This window comes from Bufo gargarizans, chromosome 6 (assembly GCF_014858855.1).
Source record: "Bufo gargarizans isolate SCDJY-AF-19 chromosome 6, ASM1485885v1, whole genome shotgun sequence".
Lineage (NCBI taxonomy): Eukaryota > Metazoa > Chordata > Amphibia > Anura > Bufonidae > Bufo > Bufo gargarizans.
In genome coordinates this window covers 52936543-52959149 of record NC_058085.1, presented here as the reverse complement: position 1 = coordinate 52959149, position 22607 = coordinate 52936543, and the positions used below count along the sequence as shown (strand labels likewise).

General features: G+C 50.1%; 1 protein-coding gene across 1 annotated transcript; it reads left to right on the top strand.

Annotated features, from left to right (window-relative positions):
- The first annotated feature begins 2937 nt into the window (after positions 1–2937).
- CHMP6 (charged multivesicular body protein 6) lies at positions 2938–21087 on the top strand. The gene is made up of 8 exons (XM_044297503.1): positions 2938–3095; positions 12996–13105; positions 15398–15485; positions 16580–16666; positions 16752–16817; positions 17929–18009; positions 19289–19343; positions 20727–21087. The coding sequence occupies exons 1-8, from the start codon at positions 3033–3035 to the stop codon at positions 20777–20779; spliced, it is 603 nt and encodes a 200-aa protein (XP_044153438.1). The 5' UTR covers positions 2938–3032; the 3' UTR covers positions 20780–21087.
- Positions 21088–22607: the final 1520 nt, after the last annotated feature.

The window sequence follows — 22607 nt, the reverse complement described above, 5'->3', positions numbered from 1 at the left end:
CCGGCCTGTGTCCCGCGCTGTACGGCTCAGGCGGTGCGATGACGTCATTGTGCAGCCTGCGCCGGCCTCTGATAGGCTGCAGGCACTAGGCCGGCAGCCTATCAGAAGAAGGGAAAGGGACACGCCTCTCCCTCCCCTGCCGCAGCATAGCTATCTGTATCGCTGTCCTGAGGACGGCGATACAGATGACTATGGAGATGAGCTCGGGGGGGGGGGGGGGGGGAAGGGGTGCAATTGCCCCGTTGCCCTCCCCCTGGAGCCGCCACTGCTACCTCTGCTATTTGACAGCTGATGGCTGGTGTGAGAACATGGCTGACATAAAATAATAATCCATATTCCTCACACTAGTATTTTCAGAGGGACTATGGGACATATTTATTAAGACTGATGTTTTAGACACTGGTCTTAAGAAAACCCCTGCTCTGGTGCATGCCTCTACATAATTTCGGTGCCAATTCTAAATGTAAGACCTCTTCCTAACTGTCTTACATTTAAACCGTTTTCTACGCCTAAACCAGGCGTAGAAAATGATGAATGAGAGAGGCCTGCCAGCCCGCCCCCTTCCCCGCCACACCACCTTTTTTAGACTTGGCATGAGCGGAGAAGACGTCACAAATTCTGCCGCTATATGGCGTGCAACAGAATCTGTGCCAGATATACACCACAAAGGTGGCATATATCTGTTCTTAAATGACCCCCTATGTGTATGGCACGTATAGTATTTGGGGGCTTTGGAGAGCACAGTGGGAACACTATTGGGGGTGGCAGCTGAATAACCTGTATCGTGCATCGGGAGGTGGATGATAGAAAAGTGAGGAACCTAAGATGTCTGTGCAGCAAACTGTGTAGAGACGAGGAATGGCCGAAATTAATCATTGTGGCGCTCTGGGCCAAATGGAGAAGATGAGGAAAGAGAATGAGACGTTACTGGAAGAAGTCATCATGGTGGTCTGTTCTGAAGTTTGAACTGTCCACATCAGAGGAGACATCTCTGGATGTAACAGGTATGTAGTGCTGTATTCTCCTGTATGTTTGTTAGTGCTGAAAGACCAAGCAGCATGCTGAAGGTAAGGCTGGCTCAGTGCTGTGGAGGGGTCTCACTTCATCATCCGACTTCTCCATATCATCATCAGTGACAACTAGAGGACAGAATATGGCAGCTAAAGGGGAGGAATGTTGTGGTCAATTGTGGTATTTGGCATTGCTGGGGTGGTGTTTTTTATGGGGCCTACTGCATGTTTGCATTCGCCCCACCTACCAGTGATGTCACCACGCCTAACGCTTTGCTGAACATGCCTACTTGTGTTAACTCCGCCTTCTGCCAATTTGGATTCACCTACAACATGGGGTCACTTAAAGGGATTCTGTCACCAGATTTAAAGGGGTTGTCCAGGTTCAGAGCTGAACCTGGACAGCCCTCCATTTTCACCCCGGCAGCCCCCCTGACATGAGCATCGGAGCAGTTCATGCTCCGATGCTCTCCTTTGCCCTGCGCTAAATCGCGCGGGGCAAAGGCATTTTTCTGAGTTCCGGTGACGTACCGGGGCTCTCTATGGGGCTGACAGGAACCCCGGTGACGTCACCGGCACTGATGGGCGGGATTTGGCTCTGCCCTAGCCAGTAAAACGGCTAGGGCAGAGCTAAAGCCCGCCCCTCAGAGCCGGTGACGTCACCGAACACACTGCTGGGCAGAAGTTACCGCCCGGCAGTGTGTTATTGTAAACACAAGAGCCTGTGCCCTGCGCGATCTAGCGCAGGGCACGGGAGCGCATCGGAGCATGAGATGCTCCGATGCCAGGCTCAGGAGTGCTGCCGGGGTGAAAATAAGGGTATGTCCGGGTTCAGCTCTGAACCCGGACAACCCCTTTAACCCCATTAAGCTAGCTGACATGAGTGATGTGCTAATGTCAGCTAAACCTAACAACGCCCCCCCCCCCTGCTCCAAGAGGCTAATTAGCATATTATAAAAGTTAGATTTCTGGCGTAACGGGGGCATAGAGAAAAGTAGGAATAGGCTAGTTAGGTTTAGCTGACATTAGCACATCACTCATGTCAGCTAGCTTAATAGGGTTAAATCTGGTGACAGAAACCCATTAAAGATTTTTTTCCAGGGCCACTTTAAGTTCCTGACTGCCTCCATGCCTGCCACAATACCCCCCCTTCCAGCTTGTACCTACCTCCTCCGGGCTGTTGGTCACACTGCACCCCCACGTTATACTCACCAGTGATGGTACCAGTGTGGGAAACCCGCAGACTGGGGATAGTGACAACACTGGGAGCTCCATAATGGGGCTCACTGTTAAGCCATTGCGGGCACTACTTATCTGGCCAAGGTTTGGCATTATGTGGGCACAATAGGGCTCTTTATGAGTAGTATGGCAAAATGTGGGTTTCCTATAGCTTTATGTGGGCACATAGGTGTTGTTTGGCATGGTACAATACTCACTGTATGTGAAGGTATCTGGGCAACCAATGGCACTAACTGGGCAATGTGTAGACACAATAGGGCGGATTTATAAAACTGTAAAACAGCCCTTAGCAACCAATCACTGCACCGCTTTATTTTTCACTAATTGGTTGCTATGGGCAACAAAACCAGTTTTGTTTTGTAGATATTATCATACATTTCCCCCAATGTGTCTAATATCTGGGCAGTAATATACAGCACTATTTAAAGGAATCTCAAAGACTGTCTTTACCTTAAAGGAAAAGATCAAAGTGATTTGTTTGAAGGAACTGATACATTTCTTCTTCTCCTTCTTGGTTGTTAGCAGTTCTCATTCTCAAGGAATCAATACTAAAGAAAGTGAAATCAGAAACAGGAATCCACATCATCGTGGAGATCAGCGCACCACGTGACCAGGCACCGCACCCCACTGACAAGACTACACTTCCCGGCAGGCTGCGGTGATGACGTCAGCAGGAAGGGCTTGGTCCCTTGCAGTTTCCGTACAGAAGCCGGTACCAGAGTGCAGTGCGGCGTGGAGGCCCCGGGCAGGAGGGGATGAGGAGACCGGCTACCGGGGGGCAACATGGGCAACATATTCGGCCGGAAGAGACGGAGCCGGGTCACTGAGCAGGACAAGGCGGTGCTGGTGAGCAGTGACTGTAATACACCCGCTGACGGGTCACCTGAACTTCCTCTCCAGGGATGTCACCCCCCCTCCCCCGTTGGCCACTGCCACAGTTACACAGCTCTGCCCTGTCACCCACTGCCCCTGTTCCCTGTGTAGTCCTCTTACAGGTAGTGCCCTCCCCTGTGCCCATTCTGACTCCATGCCCACATCTACATCCATGTTCCACCCGTAATGACTGCCCACTTCTGCCAGTAATGACCCCCTCTATGCCTTGACCTGCTTCTGCCCATCATCATGACCTCCCCCATGCCCGCTTCTGCCTGCCTGTCATGCCCTCCCCCATGAACGCTTCTGCCTGGCATGTTGTCCCATGTGCCCACTTCTGCTTGTTTTGACCTCCCTCGTTCCCACATCTGCCTGTCATGACCTCCCCCATGCCTGCTTCGGACTGGCATGTTGTCCCCTGTGCCCACTTCTGCTCCCCCGTTCCCGCTTCTGCCTGTCATGTCCTCCCCCGTGCCCGCTTCTGCCTGTCATGTCCTCCCCCGTGCCCGCTTCTGCCTGTCATGTCCTCCCCCGTGCCCGCTTCTGCCTGTCATGTCCTCCCCCGTGCCCGCTTCTGCCTGTCATGTCCTCCCCCGTGCCCGCTTCTGCCTGTCATGTCCTCCCCCGTGCCCGCTTCTGCCTGTCATGTCCTCCCCCGTGCCCGCTTCTGCCTGTCATGTCCTCCCCCGCGCCCGCTTCTGCCTGTCATGTCCTCCCCCGCGCCCGCTTCTGCCTGTCATGTCCTCCCCCGCGCCCGCTTCTGCCTGTCATGTCCTCCCCCGCTTCTGCCTGTCATGACCTCCCCGCGCCCGCTTCTGCCTGTCATGTCCTCCCCCGCTTCTGCCTGTCATGTCCTCCCCCGCTTCTGCCTGTCATGTCCTCCCCCGCTTCTGCCTGTCATGTCCTCCCCCGCGCCCGCTTCTGCCTGTCATGTCCTCCCCCGCGCCCGCTTCTGCCTGTCATGTCCTCCCCCGCGCCCGCTTCTGCCTGTCATGTCCTCCCCCGCGCCCGCTTCTGCCCATCTATTTCTACCCCTAGTATCAACCCCTGTGCCATTCTACCTGTAATGAGCACCTACCTTCCCTCCACCCTATTCTACCTGTTGTGATCTTCTCTATGCCTCTTCTGCTCTCCACCCGCTCTTGCCTGGAATGACCTCTTCTATGTCTTTTCTGCCTCTGAGGACCTCTGCTCTGCCCATTCTTCTGGCTGCTACCCCTCCAGCTTCCATCCTGCTCCCGTCACAGACTCATACACCATCTCTTACAACCAGTACCTAAAGTTCTTCTCCATTTCTAATACTTACACCCAGAGCCGTCTAAGGCTACTTTCAGACTTGCGTTGTGGGCGGATCCGTCATGGATCTGCAAAAACTGATCCGTTACAATAATACAACCACATGCATCCGTCATGAATGGATCCGTTTGTATTATCTGTAACATAGCCAAGACGGATCCATCATGAACTCCATTGAAAGTCAATGGGAGACGGATCTGTTTTTTATTGTGTCAGAGAAAACTGATCCGTCCCCATTTACTAACTTTGTGTGTCAGGACGGATCCGTTTGGCTCAGTTTCGTCAAGCGGACAGCAAAACGATGCAGGCAGTGTTTTGGTGTCCACCTCCAAAGTGGAATGTAGACGGAACGGAGGCAAACTGATCCGTTTTGGACCGCTTGTGAGAGCCCTGAACGGATCTCAGAAACGGAAAGCCAAAACGCCAGTGTGAAAGTCGCCTAAGACGTTCTGTAGCTTTGTTAATATATCAGTTCTTCAACAAGATCCTTGCTTGGTGTCTGAATAGTGAATGCAGCTCTGGGGTATAATACAGGATGTAACTCAGGATCAGTACAGGATAAGTAATGTAATGTATGTACACAGTGACTGCACCAGCAGAATAGTGAGTGCAGCTCTGGGGTATAATACAGGATGTAACTCAGGATCAGTACAGGATAAGTAATGTATGTACACAGTGACTGCACCAGCAGAATAGTGAGTGCAGCTCTGGAGTATAATACAGGCTGTAACTCAGGATCAGTACAGGATAAGTAATGTAATGTATGTACACAGTGACTGCATCAGCAGAATAGTGAGTGCAGCTCTGGGGTATAATACAGGATGTAACTAACTGATTTTCCTAGTCTACGACGTAAAGTCATAGTTTTATTAAGACACGGAGGCTTCATATTGCTTTCTCTTCCTTTACTGATCACCAATAGCAGCAAGGAGAAACAAAAACAAATGCAAATGGTCACCATAGTAACCCATACGTCCCACCCCTACAGCCCCAATATAAGGCTGCGTCCAAGGTGGTACTTCCTCTTTCTCTGCGAACCAGTCCATAATAACCGATGAACGAACAACTCCGGAACACTCAAGGAATGACCCGCGCCAAAGAGACCCACGGAGTCCAAGCAGGAACTTTCCAGCGACAGGATCCACTTCAAGGGAAGGACTGGAAACCATCATCCAAGACTCTCAGCAAATCCAACGTGGTAGATGCAGGAGCTGGAGGAAAACATCGTCCAGAACAGGAACATTCCAGGGCAGGAAGACTCAACCTGAAAGAACAAGAGAAGCAAACTCCGATAAAGCGAGAGCATGGCCAAGCCAAACCCATATCCAGCGGGCACAAGAGGTCCAGGCCGGTTTAAAGCATACAAACAAGTATGAGCACATAAGGGCGAAAAACTTAACACTATAAATGTATAACAGTTCAAAATAGGCCTACCAAATAAAGTAGAGCTAACAGGCCAAAACCCCCCCCCCCACAGTACAAGAGCCCAGGGGAGGGAAGGGTGGGCAATATTCGCCTCCGTGTCTTAATAAAACTATGACTTTACGTCGTAGACTAGGAAAATCAGTTAGTTTTACATCAGACACGGAGGCTTCATATTGCTAGTTCAAAGCTGGTTAACCAAGGGATCAAACAAATGAGGAGGAGGACGGAAATAATACTCACGGAAGGTGGAGGCACTAGACCAGTCCGCCAATCGTAGGATGTCCTCTAGGCGAGCTCCCGAGACCGCCAATGAGGTAGACGCCGCACCGCGCGCCGAATGAGCTGTAAACACCGAAGTGTCCACACCGGCCAGAGCCATAACCCATTTCAACCAACGGGCCAAAGTGGGGCTAGTCACCGGACCGAACGGGTGACGGATGGAGAGAAACAATTGCGGCACAGCCGGAGCCCTGTAAGAACGAGTCCTGGCCTCGTATTCTTTTAAACAAGCTACCGGGCACAAGGCCGGGGAAGCAGGAAAGCTGGGGTACGACACGACCCGGATGTTCGTCTTCGTGCGTCTCGAAATATTAAAAGACACGCCCTCCGGGGTAAAGGACCTGGCGTCGTGGTCCAGAGCCCGCACATCAGAAACTCTTTTACAAGAAATTAAGCAAAAGAGAGTGACCAACTTTGCGGAAAGCTGACGTAAGGAAAGGTCAGAATTGGTAGGCCAAGAGGACAAAAAGGTAAGCACCAGGGAAACATCCCAAGTGGAAGAAAACCTCGGCCGGGGAGGCCGAGACAGCCGCGTGCCGCGGAGGAGGCGCGAAACGGAAGGATGCTGTCCTGCCGGAACGCCGTCAAAACCTTGATGTGACGAAGAAATCGCCGAACGAAAAAGATTGATCGTTCTGTAAGCCTTTCCCTCTTCAAAGAGGGAGGTGAGGAACTGAAGCAACTGAGCTACAGGAGCTGAAACGGGATCCAGGTCCCGTTCCAGGCACCAGCCAGCCCAAGTTCGCCAGGCCGCCCGATAAGATTTTCTGGTGCCGGGAGCCCAAGCGTCGTCCAGGAGGCGCCTAGTTGCCTCCGAAACTCCGTCGACCGCTCCTGGAGTCCTGAGAGCCGGCAGGCCATCAAACGCAGGGATCCGTCCAGGAGCAGAGGGTGGGGAGTCCCCTGAGGGCAGCGCAGGAGAGAGGTCGGGTTCGGTAGAAGGACGGGAATGTCCACCAGAAGCTCCAGGAGAGACGGGAACCACACCTGGGAGTCCCAGAACGGGACTATCGCCACCAACTCCGCCAGATGGCGACGTACTTGGAGAAGCATCCGCGGAATCATCATGAACGGGGGAAAGGCATAGAGAAGGCCGGAGGACCAGTCCTGCAGAAACGCGTCCGCCGCCAACGCCTCCGGATCCGGGCGCCAACTGTAGAACCGAGGGAGGTGAGCGTTGAGCCGGGAGGCGAACAAGTCCACTGAAAAGGGTCCCCATCTGGATGACACCTCCGAGAAAATCGACGGGTCCAACTGCCAGTCGCTGCCGTCCGTAAGATGGCGGGAACTCCAATCCGCCCGCACGTTGTGAAGTCCCGGTAGGTACTCGGCCTGCACCATGATGTCCCTGGAGAGACAGTACGCCCAAAAGTCCTTCGCCAATCCCGCCAGAGTAGCAGACTGGGTTCCGCCCAAACGGTTGATATAGCGAACCGCTGAAATATTGTCCATCCGGAGACGGATACATGCGTTGGCCATACCGTTGGTAAAACTCTTGACGGCCAAGGAGCCGGCCAGCAACTCCAGGGCATTGATGTGCAAGTGTGTCTCGACCTGCGACCAAGGTCCTCCGGTGGAGACCCCGTTGCAGTGTGCTCCCCAGCCCTGAAGGCTCGCATCCGATTCGATGGTGAATTCCGGCTGGAAACCAAAGATCGCCCTGCCGTTCCAAGCCTCCAGATTGGCGATCCACCAACGAATCTCTTCTCTGGCCTCCGAATCCAATTCCACCATGTCTGCAAAGGAGGCCCCCGAGCGGAGGTGCGCAATCTTCAAGCGCTGTAGGGCCCGGTAATGCAACGGTGCCGGGAAGACAGCCTGTATGGAGGATGCCAGCAGGCCGATGATGCGGGCTAGGTGACGCAGGGACAGGTGGGCACTGGTCAACGCCCGTCGCAGTTCCTTGCGAATGGACCGTAACTTGTCCCCTGGAAGGCTGAGGGATTCCGAGATCGAGTCCACTGTAAAGCCTAGGAAGTCCAACCTCTGGGAGGGAGTGAGCCAGGACTTCTCCAAGTTGAGTAGGAAGCCGAGCGACTTCAGGAGATCCGCCGTCCATCGGAGGTGCTGCAGCAGTGTCGACCTGGATTGATGCATCAGGAGGATGTCGTCCAGGTATATTATGAGGCGTACTCCGCGACTCCTCAACCAGGCCATGACCGGACGTAGGAGTTTGGTGAAACACCAAGGAGCCGACGACAAGCCGAATGGAAGGCATGTGAATCTCCAGACCTCGTCTTTCCAGAGGAAGCGAAGGAGATCCCTGGAGTGGGGGGCCACCGAGACCGTAAGGTACGCGTCCTTCAGATCCAGCTTCACGAGCCAATCCCTGGGGGAGAGAAGGTCCCTGAGTAGATGGATTCCCTCCATCTTGAAGTGACGGTACCGTACAATGCTGTTTAGGGCCCGGAGATTGATGACGGGACGCATCTGACCCCCTTTTTTCTGGACCAAGAAAATGTTGCTTATTACCCCCCCTGAGTGGCCGTGAGCTCTCTCTATGGCCCTCTTGAGGAAGAGGGAAGAGAGCTCCTCGTCCACCCGGGCGGAGTCCGATCCCCTCCGAAGAGAGGACGGCGGGCGTTGCACTGAGCAAGGGGTGTCTGTGAGCTCTATGGAGAAGCCCCTGACCGTCGCCAGAACCCATGGGTCTGACGTAATTAGTTCCCAAGCGTGTAAAAAATGCCGAAGCCTGCCCCCTACACAAAGGACCGAAGAATCCCCGCCCGGGGTCTGACTTACCGGAGGACTTGCGGGGAGCCGTGTTTCCTCGGAAGGAACGAGAGCGCCATTGTCCCCCTCTGGATGGGAAGAACGTTGGGGGAGACCGCTGGTCTTGAAATGCGGCTCGCTGGGAGAAGGAGCCTCTGGATACACCCCTGCCTCGGGTGCTGGAGCGGCCGGACAGACGGCCCCTGTTGCTGCCGGCCCTGTGAGAGACCCGGCCCTGGAAGACTTTGCGCATAGTAGCCTGCGCCTTGTCCAGAGCGGAAAATGTGCCGACGAAGCGGCTGAGATCCTTTATAAAGGAGTCCCCAAAAAGCAGGCCTTCCGCCTCTTTGCCCGTCTCCGTCTGGGCGAGATTTATAAGCTTGGGGTCTATCCTAAGCAGGATGGCCTTGCGCCTTTCCACTGACAGGGATGCATTGGTTCCCCCGGCGATGCAAATCGCCCGCTGGGCCCAGCCCGTGAGTTCCTCAGGGTCAATGTGGGAACCCTCATGTCTGGCGGACTCCGCCAATTCCATAATCTTTGCCAGTGGACCAAAAATATCCAGGAGCTTGTCCTGGCATCCTCTAAGGGCTGAGTCTAAACCCTTCTTGGCATTCCACCCAGACTTGGACAAAAATTGGGTCATTTTCGGGTCCACGACGGGCGTGTCGCAGACCTTATGGGGTATAATAGGCCGTGGGCACTCGGCCCGCAGCTTACCGCGCGCCTCCTTGGACAGAGGACGGCGGGCCCAATGCTCCAGGTAATTACTAATTTGTGTGTCGGGGAGCCACTCCGCCGATCTAGGGTGGTGGAGGGCCTCAGGATCAAACATGGGAGCCCCGGAGGAATCCAAAGGGAAATTGTCAGCAGAGGCCGAGGAGGAATCCTTAGTTAAAGGAACAGCAGGGGGAGTGGTAACAGGGTCGGACCCCAGAGGGGCGTCATCCTCCTCTGAAAAATCGCTAGCCTCTGCCGGATCCTCCGGGCCCGAACCTAGATCCGAGTCAGAGTCGGCATCCGCTTGGGCTCTAGCGTGTTTCCACACCCGCGATTTATCAGCCTGGCGGGGACAAGCTCTTTTACGCGACCTCAGCGCGTCGTCTGGGGTGGTTATCAACACACCGGTCATTGTCTCCTGTCCAACAGGAGGTTCAGCAGCAAAAGAATGCTGAGCAATCTCAGAGGGAGCAAGTCTGGCCCCAGCTAGGGGGTGTGCAGACAGGGCCTGGGAGATGGTCTGTGATAAGACAGTGGACATGGAACCCATAGCCTGCAAAATAGCATTAGACACAGAGCGCTGGATGAGCTGCGCCTGTGTGTCTGAGTCAGCGAGATTAGCATCCCCAGGGAGAGAGGAGGGGGATGACTGGGCAGAGGGGTCCATAATGGTCCAGCACAGGGAACAAGGTACCTGCAGTAAGAAAACTGTGAGGGAGGAGCCTGAGGAACTAGGGGTAAGGCGCCTGGAAAACGAGGGGTTAATCACCCCAGGAGAGAGGGGAGCGGAGCAGCAGCACAGGTGACCGGCAGCAGGCACGCAGGAGACCGGAGGAAGCGAGATCTCGCGGGAACGGGAACCAAGATGGCCGCTGGATCTCGCGAGATCTCGCTCCAGCCAGCCAAAAGAGCGCGAACAGTGGAGAGAAGGCCGCCGAGCCGGAGAAGCAGACGCGCGCTAAGAGGGGGGCGTGGCCCACAACCGGGAGGCAGAAGATGGCGGTAAGGCCAGCGGCGCGCACAACACAGAATGGGACCCCCAAGCAAAAACTCCCGAGGGGAGAAGGGGAGAGAGGGAGGAAAACACAAGGACCCCCAGAGGGAAGGGTCCCAGGGGGAAAAACGCAGCGCGCAAACTAGGACCAGGGAATACTGAAGTAGGCAACGGCTGCCATGACAGAGATAAGCCCCTGGGACAAAGAACGCAGGGTAAATAGATATCCCGCTGCACAATCCCTAAAGCACCTAAAGGGAGGAAACAAACCCCAGGGGAGAAAATAACAAGGGGAATATAATTTATAGCGATATAAAACCCCTAGGGAGAACAGAAGCAGCTAACAGATAAATGAACATGTTACTTATCTGGTGAGCAGCAAGAAAGAGGAAGTACCACCTTGGACGCAGCCTTATATTGGGGCTGTAGGGGTGGGACGTATGGGTTACTATGGTGACCATTTGCATTTGTTTTTGTTTCTCCTTGCTGCTATTGGTGATCAGTAAAGGAAGAGAAAGCAATATGAAGCCTCCGTGTCTGATGTAAAACTCAGGATCAGTACAGGATAAGTAATGTATGTACACAGTGACTGCACCAGCAGAATAGTGAGTGCAGCTCTGGAGTATAATACAGGCTGTAACTCAGGATCAGTACAGGATAAGTAATGTAATGTATGTACACAGTGACTGCACCAGCAGAATAGTGAGTGCAGCTCTGGAGTATAATACAGGATGTAACTCAGGATCAGTACAGGATAAGTAATGTAATGTATGTACACAGTGACTGCACCAGCAGAATAGTGAGTGCAGCTCTGGAGTATAATACAGGATGTAACTCAGGAGAAGTACAGGATAAGTAATGTATGTACACAGTGACTGCACCAGCAGAATAGTGAGTGCAGCTCTGCAGTATAATACAGGATGTAACTCAGGATCAGTATAGGATAAGTAATGTAATGTATGTACACAGTGACTGCACCAGCAGAATAGTGAGTGCAGCTCTGGAGTATAATACAGGATGTAACTCAGGATCAGTACAGGATAAGTAATGTAATGTATGTACACAGTGACTGCACCAGCAGAATAGTGAGTGCAGCTCTGGAGTATAATACAGGATGTAACTCAGGATCAGTACAGGATAAGTAATGTAATGTATGTACACAGTGACTGCACCAGCAGAATAGTGAGTGCAGCTCTGGAGTATAATACAGGCTGTAACTCAGGATCAGTACAGGATAAGTAATGTAATGTATGTACACAGTGACTGCACCAGCAGAATAGTGAGTGCAGCTCTGGAGTATAATACAGGCTGTAACTCAGGATCAGTACAGGATAAGTAATGTAATGTATGTACACAGTGACTGCACCAGCAGAATAGTGAGTGCAGCTCTGGAGTATAATACAGGCTGTAACTCAGGATCAGTACAGGGTAAGTAATGTAATGTATGTACACATTGACTGCACCAGCAGAATAGTGAGTGCAGCTCTGGAGTATAATACAGGATGTAACTCAGGAGAAGTACAGGATAAGTAATGTATGTACACAGTGACTGCACCAGCAGAATAGTGAGTGCAGCTCTGCAGTATAATACAGGATGTAACTCAGGATCAGTATAGGATAAGTAATGTAATGTATGTACACAGTGACTGCACCAGCAGAATAGTGAGTGCAGCTCTGGAGTATAATACAGGATGTAACTCAGGATCAGTACAGGATAAGTAATGTAATGTATGTACACAGTGACTGCACCAGCAGAATAGTGAGTGCAGCTCTGGAGTATAATACATGACTTCACCATCCCAGCCGAGGGAAAGCCACCATTTTTTTAAACTACTGTAAAAATGTCCTATCCTTGTCCGCAAAACGGATAAGAATAGGACATGTGGGACTGTGGAATGGACGTGCGGACGCAAACAGTACGCAGTGTGCTGTCCGGATATTTTGCGGCCCCATTGAGATGAATAGGTCCGCATCCAATTCACAAAAAACGCTGGTCAGATGGGGACCGAAACTACAGCCCTAAGTGTGATAAGTGAACATTGTGTTCAGTAAAAAATGTACTATTTATGCTCGTGCAGTGATACCAGGATTCAGTGCACGGGGACAAAACGGCCAGGAGTGGAGATTTTGAGGGATTATCCTAATCTGCTTGTCTGTAAACTCAGTGCTCAGGTGGATCTGACCAGATTATGACCCTCCTGTAGTCACTTCCATTTATCTATTGACTCGCGTATTGCAGAGTTATCACAAAAACAAGTGATACCCCTTTACAGGGATGCATGCCGTTTTCTGTATATCCTTGGTGCCTACCAGGATGCAGAGGAAAAACAAGTAACTTAAATGGCTTGTATAAGATTAGAAAGAGCGCCATGTCTGGTATTGCCTCCTGTTCCCTTTGTGTATTCTTTATACATTTCTTAACATGTTTCTAATTCCATCTGTTGCAGCAACTGAAGCAGCAGAGAGACAAGCTGAAGCAGTATCAGAAGAAGATCACGCTACAACTGCAGCGAGAGCGGGAAGTGGCCAAGCAGCTGCTGCACGATGGCAAGAAAGAGTATGTTACTGCAGTACTACACTACTGTCCCCCTGAAATGCTGCCACTCAGACTGGCCCGTTGTCATCTGTTTCTAATGCCACCCCAGGGTGTCAGTGTATGGGGGGGTTCCTCAGAGCTGAGGACTGTGCAGGACCCCTGCCTGACAAACAGGGTATCCTCAGGAGGCCCTCAGGGTATTTAAAAGGTTTTCCTAAGGTATAAGCTTACCTATCCACAGGATCAGTGATAAGTATATGAACATGGGGATCCAAGCGCTGGGCCCCCATCAGTTACGAAAACACGGTCCTGAGTCCATTGATTCTTTATGAAACTGCTGAAGATGGTTGAACACTTTACTCTGTTATCTCCAGCAGTCACATACAGAATGAATGGAGCGGCAGCTCATATGCTTTACTGCCTCGGATCCCCCATTATTAATGCGCCATTAGTGCCTACCATTATTGGTTCCCAGTATAAAGAATGCCCCCATTATTGGTTCCCAGTATAAAGAATGCCCCCATTATTGGTTCCCAGTATAAAGAATGCCCCCATTATTGGTTCCCAGTATAAAAAATGCCCCCATTATTGGTTCCCAGTATAAAGAATGCCCCCATTATTGGTTCCCAGTATAAAAAATGCCCCCATTATTGGTTCCCAGTATAAAGACTGCCCTTGCTAGGATATGCCCATATTGTCTGATAGGTGCAGGTCCCACCGCTGGGAACCGCACCTACAACGAGAACGAAGCGGGGAGTGCTGTGGCTGGAGGACCCCGGATTTCCTCTGGTCCATCCACCACCAAGTGCTGCTCCCCACTGCTCCTATAGAGGTGAATGGGAGCACACGCTCGGCTATTTTCGGCGGCCCCATAGAAATGAATGGAGGGTGGCTGCATTCATTTCCTGGCTCCGTTCTCATTGTAGGTGCGGGTCCCAGAGATGGGACCCGCACCTATCAGACAGTGGGGGCATATCCTAGCGATATGCCTCCATTGTCTGAGATGGCAAAACCCCTTTAAAGTGTAGCAAGTGTCCCGAGATGTGCAAGTAGATGATTATTATTAGTTTTGTTTTGTTTTGTTTTTAACCCCTCATAGGCTATTTTTCCCTTGGGGTACCCTCCTTTTATGGCCGTTAGGCAGGAGCACTCCTGTCTAAACGGCTGTTAAAATTAGTTCTATTGATTTCCAAGAAGTTGGTCTGGCTATGACAGCCAATTCCATGGCTGGTAAAAAAAAACGGCCATGTGAATAACACCATTGACGTCGGTGTGTTCTTAAAAAAAAAAAAAAGCTCATGTGAATGGAGCCTAAACCTGCCTACCATAAAGGACATCTAGAGGAATCAGTGTGGTCATATATTACATAGACACTCATCAGTTATGGTTGCCTTGGTAATACCGTAGTTCCCCTTAAATTAGAAGTCTGCAGCCGCCTGCAAGTTTCCCAGCAATTAAATCATGTCACCGGGGTTTCAGGTGCCAGAAGAGCTGTTCGCCTGAGAGTCTTCATTTAGGCTAATTTCACAGGAGCGCATTCAGTCTGCGTGACAGGAGTTTTTCCCAGACTAAACACTGCTCGTCCGACACAAACTAACAGCATTATAATGATTTATAATGCTGTGTGTTCCTGGCCAACTTCCGCTGTACTGAATTATGCCATCAGTACAATTCAGTACAGCGGAGGTTGGCCAGGAACACACAGCATTATAAATCATTATAATGCTGTTAGTTTGTGTCACAGGAGCAGCCTTCAGTCCGGCAAATACCCCTCGCACATGGAGTGTAATTCACGGACTGAATATGCGCTTGTACAATTAGCCTTATAGGAGAGGTTCTTCAGATCCCTTTAATCATTGTATAATGACCACTGAGGATAGGTCATCAATAAAAATAGCTTGGACAACCCCTTTAAGATGCCCATACATTTTAAGTAAAAGTCAACCAATCCTGCTGATTTCTTATATGTATGGGGGTTTCCCAACTGGTTGGCGACAGCAGATGCTATGGGATGGAAGCATTGTCAAGTGTTTGTCCCCTGCGAGTTAAGCCCCTGCTGGAGCAGGTGGGGCATTCACTTGGCACAAAGTGTTGGTTAAATGTCTCTGATATATACCACTGTAAATGGTTACCTCTGCTTCTAGATAACCCATACCCATGTGGACTGTCAGCTTTAGGGTTCATTCACACATTGTGGTCAAAGCATGCATCACATTGCCACGATTTTGTGAAAATTCCAGCAAAAATGCCAGTTGAGTACGAGACGTGATCTCATCCTTAGAGTGAAATCTGTTTTTCCTCTTCACCCTTTAGAAAAGCCAAACTGCTGTTAAAGAAAAAGCGATACCAAGAGCAGCTTCTGGAGAAGACGGATAATCAGATCAGTAACTTGGAAAAAATGGTGAGTCCCTCACCCCCTTATCAGTCCAGGGTTTAGGATTTCAAGGCCTTAGGGTAGAGATCAGCAACCTCCGGTACTCCAGCTGTTCTGAAACTACAACTCCCAGAATCCTAATTTCAGTTTACAAGAACAGCTGAATAAGTGTGCATGCTGGGAGTTGTACTTTCACAGCAGCTGGCATGCTGAACGTTGCTTATCCCTGCCTTAGGCTATATGCACACGACCGTTTCTATTTTGAGGTCCGCAAAAAATATGGATGACGTCCATGTGACATCCGTGTTGCATCCGTTTTATTTAGTTTTTTTTTCCGGATCCGTTGTAACAGTGCCTATTCTTGGCTGCAAAACCGACAAGGATAGGACATGCTCTACTCCGCAACGGAACGGACATACGGATGCGGATAGCACACGGTGTGCTGTCTGCATTTTTTGCGGACCCATTGAAATAAATTGGCCCTCATTCAATCTGCAAAAAAAAATGCAATGGACACAGAAACAAAATACGTTTGTGTGCATGTGGCCTTAGGGTATGTTTACTCAGGATCTAAATGGCAGCAGAAAAAGCCACCACAAGTCTGGCAAATCTATGTGTTGATAAAGATGAAAATTTGCAGCAGAAAATGTCATGCCAGGGATTCAAAATCCACACCGCATGTCACGCTGATTTTTACACACGATGTGGATGAGATTTAAGTTTCATCAGCTTTGCTGCTACTGTAAACCCTGTGGACTTTGTCCTAAAATTCCTGAAAGGACAATCTGTAGTGTATCCAACCCATGGGATCTACATTGTGTGAACTTGTTTTTTTCAAGTTCGGCATACAAGGTTTAGGTTATCTAAGAATTCCGTTATGGATTCGGCTTCCACGAACCATAAGTTATGGTCCGTGGTAGCAGAATCCATAACGGAATTATTAGATAATCCTAACCCGAACCTTGTACGCCAAACTTGAAAACACAAGTTTGCTCATCCCTAATGATGATGTGGTTCTTCTAGAAGAAGGTAGGGGAGGGGTTCCCATTCGCACCACTCCTGAATTCTGAGCGTCTGGTTGTTGTCCTCACTTTCCTCAATGTAAATGTCTTTATTTGTAGGTTGAACACATAGAATTTGCACAGATCGAGATGAAAGTAATTGAAGGTTTGAAAATTGGTAATGACTGCTTGAAGAAAATGCACGAGGTGAGTTTGTCTCCAGGGATAAGTGTTGATTTTTTGGGGCCAGGGAAGAATTTATATAATGTATTTATTTTTGATTTTTTTCTAGATTATGTCCATAGAAGAAGTGGAGAGGATCATGGATGAAACTCAGGAGGGAATAGAATACCAGCGGGTAAGCTATAAAGCATCTGTTTATTTGTTGTGGCTTGGAAGGTCTTAAAGGGTCTTCAGGATTTTTATATTGATGGCCGATCCTAAGGATAGGCTATCTATATCAGAGCGGCGGGGGTTAGACTCCCAGCATCCCCACCAATTGAGGCCTCTTTCACACTTGCGTTGTCCGGATCCGGCGTGTACTCCACTTGCCGGAATTACACGCCGGATCCGTAAAAACGCAAGTGTACTGAAAGCATTTGAAGACGGATCAGTCTTCAAAATGCTTTCAGTGTTACTATGGCACCCAGGACGCTATTAAAGTCCTGGTTGCCATAGTAGTAGTGGGGAGCGGGGGAGCAGCATACTTACCATCCGTGCGGCTCCCGGGGCGCTCCAGAATGACGTCAGAGCGCCCCATGCGCATGGATGACGTGTCCATGCGATCACGTGATCCATGCGCTTGGGGCGCCCTGACGTCACTCTGGAGCGCCCCGGGAGCCGCACGGACGGTAAGTATGCTGCTCCCCCGCTCCCAACTACACTTTACCATGGCTGCCAGGACTTTAGCGTCCTGGCAGCCATGGTAACCATTGAGAAAAAGCTAAACGTCGTATCCGGCAATGCGCCGAAACGACGTTTAGCTTAAGGCCGGATCCGGATCAATGCCTTTCAATGGGCATTCATTCCGGATCCGGCCTTGCGGCAAGTGTTCCGGATTTTTGGCCGGAGCAAAAAGCGCAGCATGCTGCGCTATTTGCTGCGGCCAAAAAACGTTCCGTTCCGGAACGGAAGACATCCTGATGCATCCTGAAGGACGGACTGTCCATTCAGAATGCATTAGGAAAATTCTGATCAGTATTCTTCCGGCATAGAGCCCCGACGACGGAACTCTATGCCGGAAGACTATAACGCAGATGTGAAAGAGCCCTTACACTGGAACTACACTTCTCCATCCACTGTCTATTGGACAGAGCTGGTTCATGTGAATTGGAGCAGCGCTGCAATAACCAGCTCCAGTGGACGGAGCTGTGTATTTCCTGAACAGAACAGCTGATGCCTGGACACAGACCCCCACCAATCCGATATTGATTGGACACCCAGATTGAATGTGGCTGTTCTTTCCACAGCAAATTGATGAACTTCTAGCAGGAAGCCTGACGACAGAGGACGAGGAGGCCATCTTGGAGGAGCTGGAGGCCATCACTCAGGTAAGCAGGGAAGGGGTCTGCAATTAAATTATTTGGCAGGTTAAAGGAGACCATGGTCGCACCCATGGGTGAAAGTTAGATTCCACTGGTAAAGCGCAAGGTCCAGGGGACAGCACCCGTCACGTATGGAGGAGGCTGAGCTCCTGAGCCCTCTTTATACAGTCTCTGCACATGTGACATACGTGCACATCATTTCGTGCAAAGGAGAAATCTACTCCAACTGATCTTCTGTTATAAAGGCCTGAGGTCACAGACTCCACCAGTGTCCTCTTTTCATGAAGGATCCAACTGGTTGATCCTTGAAGCAGTTAAAGGGTAAATGATCTTCAGATATGTCATGGATACAAGCGAGAAGACCATACAGAACGCTGTAACCCTTGAGGACTGCTCAGAGATTTCTGGTAGTGGGGAAAATGACCGTGAAATCAGTAGCAGCTTCATGAATCTGGAAATCATTGGTGGTTGGCCATTGCATCTTTTCACTTCTCAAGATCATTGAATTTACCCTACATGCCAAGTTCACATGTTGCAGATTTCCCCTGGATTTGTGGTATGGATGCCCCTCTGCAAATCTACATGCTGCTGGTTTCTTCATGTCTGCAGCACACATATTATCTTTCCCCCCCCCCCCCCCCACAATGCCCGGGCCTCTCCTATAGATCATAATTACCCCGGTACCTGAGTCACTCCGGATCCCTGCACGGCCGCTGATGCATCTCCCCATGACGTGGATCAAAACATACGGTGACGGCGTTGGGGTGCAGCCAATAGAAGTCCGCAGCGGCGACCAGCCCCCTTGCATCACAGATTACGTCACCCGTGTTGCTAGGGAGGCTGGTCACAGTCGCGGCCAGCTATTGGCTGCATCTCCGTGTCACCGGATATTTTGATCTGCGTTACAGGTAGATGCAACGGCCGCCGTGTAGGGATACGGAGTGAAGCGGGGAGCAGGGTAAATATGAACTATAGGAGGGCCCGGGCATTTTTAGAATTGTAAACCGCATTAACTGCTTCTACGCACAGCTCGGCTAAACATGTTGGGTATCAGAATGTCTGCAATCCTGCAGAATGTCAGAAACCCCATACAATAGCCTGTTTATAGTTCTGGATATTATGTCTTCCATATTAGTGGAAACCTAATTTATTATAATGTTTGATGCAAACCCTGTGTGCATTGGGTTATTCCAGTAGCTTTTAAGTGCTCTTTATAGCGGTGTGGGTTGTCGCTCCATGTGTTAGAACAGGTTGTAATAAGGGTTTATCATCTTGTTCCTTACAGGAAGAACTGGAACTCCCAGAAGCTCCCAAGGAGCCGCTCCCAGAGCCCTCTCCAGGTAGTTCCTTGTTAATACCAGGGTATTAGGGTGACTGACAGGTGCCTCCCTGCTTATAGGTCAGAGTAGGTCCCTATTAGTCCTTAGGCAGAATTAAGGGAATCTGTCACCAGCGACCTCCTTATCAAACTGTTTGCATAGACACATCACTGAGGTTCACCCGATTTTCTTCAGTTGATCCGAGGCTCTGTTCCTGATTTATGATACTCATTCTTAAAATGCAAATTAGGCCATTGGTGCAATGAGGACATCACCATTGCTCTTGTTGCACCCCAGCTCCATATCTTTCTGTGATCATTCCCCCCCTCGCTGCTTTGATTGCTAGGGCCAGGCAGTGAGGGAGGGGCTGGCCACAGAGCAGAGCTTGGATGCAGCAAGGGCAAAGGTGGCACCCTCATTGCACTAAGGGCCTAAGTTGCATATTAGGAAAAAGTATCATAACTCGGAGCCTCGGATCAACAAATGAAAAGCAGTGTTTTAATCAGAAGGGACCACAGTGATGTATCTGTGCAAACAGTTGGATAGGGAGGTCGCTGGTTACAGATTGCTTTTAAGTCTTAATACAATTTGGAGATCTAATGTTTAATGGGAATTTTAGTTGCTTAAAGGGGTTGTCCAGTTTAGAAACTTTTATACAGTCTATTTTTATTCACCCTCTAGAGAAATTTGTGATAATAGATGGGGTACTCTTTTCAGGACCCTCATCTCTTGGCCAGAGTGAAGAACAGTTACAAAGAGCGTCTCTCTCATTACACAGACAATTCATTTGAATGGGGATTGTGTAATGAAGGGGTCATCCAAATTCCAAATTCTAAAAGATCCCCCCCCCCTCCACGGTACCCGCATTGCCCTGGATCACTGCACGGTCACCGCTGCATCTCACGAGATGGGGGGAGCAGCCAATAGCAGGCCGCGTCAGTGACCAGCTTCAAGGGGGATGTTTTTAGCTGCGCCACTGGGAGATGCAGCGGCGGCCGTGCATGGATCTGGAGCGATGCAGGTGCCGGGAGCTGGTAAGTATAATGTATATGAGGGCCCCGGTCATTGAATGAGATCTTTTAGAATTCAGATAACCCCTTTAATTTTACCATGTGCGGACACTGCAAAGAAATTGGGCACTGATTTTCCTACCTATTACAGCCGAGAGGGACCCTTCTAGCATGTAGGGCTTGTCCACTTTTATTTATTTTTTGGGGAGGAAGGGGGGGTTGCCAGTCTGTATCATGTCTTACTGATGGATGGAGGACACCCCTTTAATCTGTGGACGCCCTTTGGAGGCATCTCAGAGGGTGGGCATCTTGTGTTTTTTCTTAATATACTGACTTCCAAGCAGCAGTTCTTTTTCCTGGAAATGTAATTTTCCTCTTTCCTTTCTTTTCACAGAGAAACAAGCCGTCAAGAACAAACCCAAACCACAGATGGTGGCCGCTTCCTAACCTCATGCCCAGTTTGTGCAATCAAAGTCTATATTTTTTTTCTGTTTTTTCCCCTTTCTCTTCTACTCCCGGAGGGAGCTCCGTGCCGTGTTGTGCTGGAACGCTCTGCCAACCATTCCTAGGAGGAGGGGGTAGAATCTGGCTGTGTGCTAAACTGCATCGCCCTCTCTGGTTTACATTGGGGAACCTCTTCCAGCCTGGAGAGGTCATATCTCCTTCCCGAAAGCCTCTCCAGCTTCAGCAGTAGGAGGATGGACGGAGACCTCATGCACTCTTTAATAAACTGCATTGGTTTAGTTTTGCCATCACTCAGCCTGCGTTGTCTATTGTAGATGATCCCTTCCCTAGGTCGCGGCAGTCGCGCTCCACCAGTACTTCGCTGTTCTCACGCTGTGTAATGAATGTTTTTTTTCTAGTGTGGGCATTTTAAGTGGCTTTTAATACCAGAGATTAAGTGAAGCAGACCGAATGCTTTGAGAAGAGAACTGCTGCCTGCACATTAACCAGGGAACATGTAGGGTCACCTTCCATGGACCGCTCACCGTGCCAGGTCCAGGTCTTGAACTTTCTTCCATTGCTCTTATGTTGGATGGTAACAGTTGCTGACGCCCATTACTTCTACATGATGGATTTGGGGGATTGTGCATGCTTAGTTCAAATCAGTTTTTTAAATGTATACCTAATTTCATATGATGAATATTCAGAATAAAACACTAAAAGTACAGGGTTGCTGCCAAAAATGACGTGGTTATCAGTTTACATCATAGGTTTGGTCCTCCGTATGGCCATGTGATACGGCATGGTCCTCCCTAGGAGTGTGAAGATGATTAATTGTGGTGCTGAACCCCGTCATACTGGAGTGCCCTAAAACGGTGGCGTATAAGGCTCCATTTAGACATCCGTAGTGCATTGCGGATCCGCAATACACCCGGCCGGCACCCCCATAGAAATGCCTTTTCTTGTCTGCAATTGCGGACAAGAATAGGACATGTTCTATTTTTTTCCTGAGCAGTGGACCAGAAGATCGGGGGCGAGCTCCAGAAATGTGGATGCGGAAAGCACATAGTGTGTTCTCCGCATCCATTCCGTCCCCATGGAGAATTAATGGGTCCGCACCCGTTCTGCGATTTGCATTATATGGACGTGTGAATGGAGCCTTGGGGGCGGTGTATGCACTCCAATCACTGCTGGATAGGGCAGGCTGCCTGATGTCGAACTACTGCACTCAGCATGTCTTCTGGAGCATAATAGGACTCACGGCTAGAGGCGTATCTAGTGGAGGCCGCATCTTTGGATAACATATGTCTAAGATGGACCCTAATCAATGCATAGTCAAAGGTTTTACAACTTTCTAATATTCTGTGTGTTTCATTTCTCGAAATTATCAGGATTTCTTCTTGAAGGTGAATGGAAGGATTTTTTTATCTTCAGCGGTTGATAACCAATGTCCCACTGTCACAGGTGCACAGCATATACTTGAGCCGTCGGGGTTCAGTGCTACAGAGAGGAAGCAGCTAAGACGGTGCAGCCAAAAACCACGCTGACATGTAAGAGGATACATTTTTGGCTTGATGAGAGATGACTGTTCATTGATGGTAATGGCCACACAGTTGCCTATAGAACGGTGCAGCCATTGACAATACAGACCTACTGAACAGTGCAGTTTTCATTAGATTATTAGAGCCCGCTGTTGCCCTTTCAAACGTGCGGTCCTTTAACACAGCACGACCACGTCACAACCGTGACACCACCACTGCACCATGTGGTCGTACCCTAATAGTACACATTGTCTCAATGTTGTAGCCTCAGCGTGTGCCGCTCCCCTAGG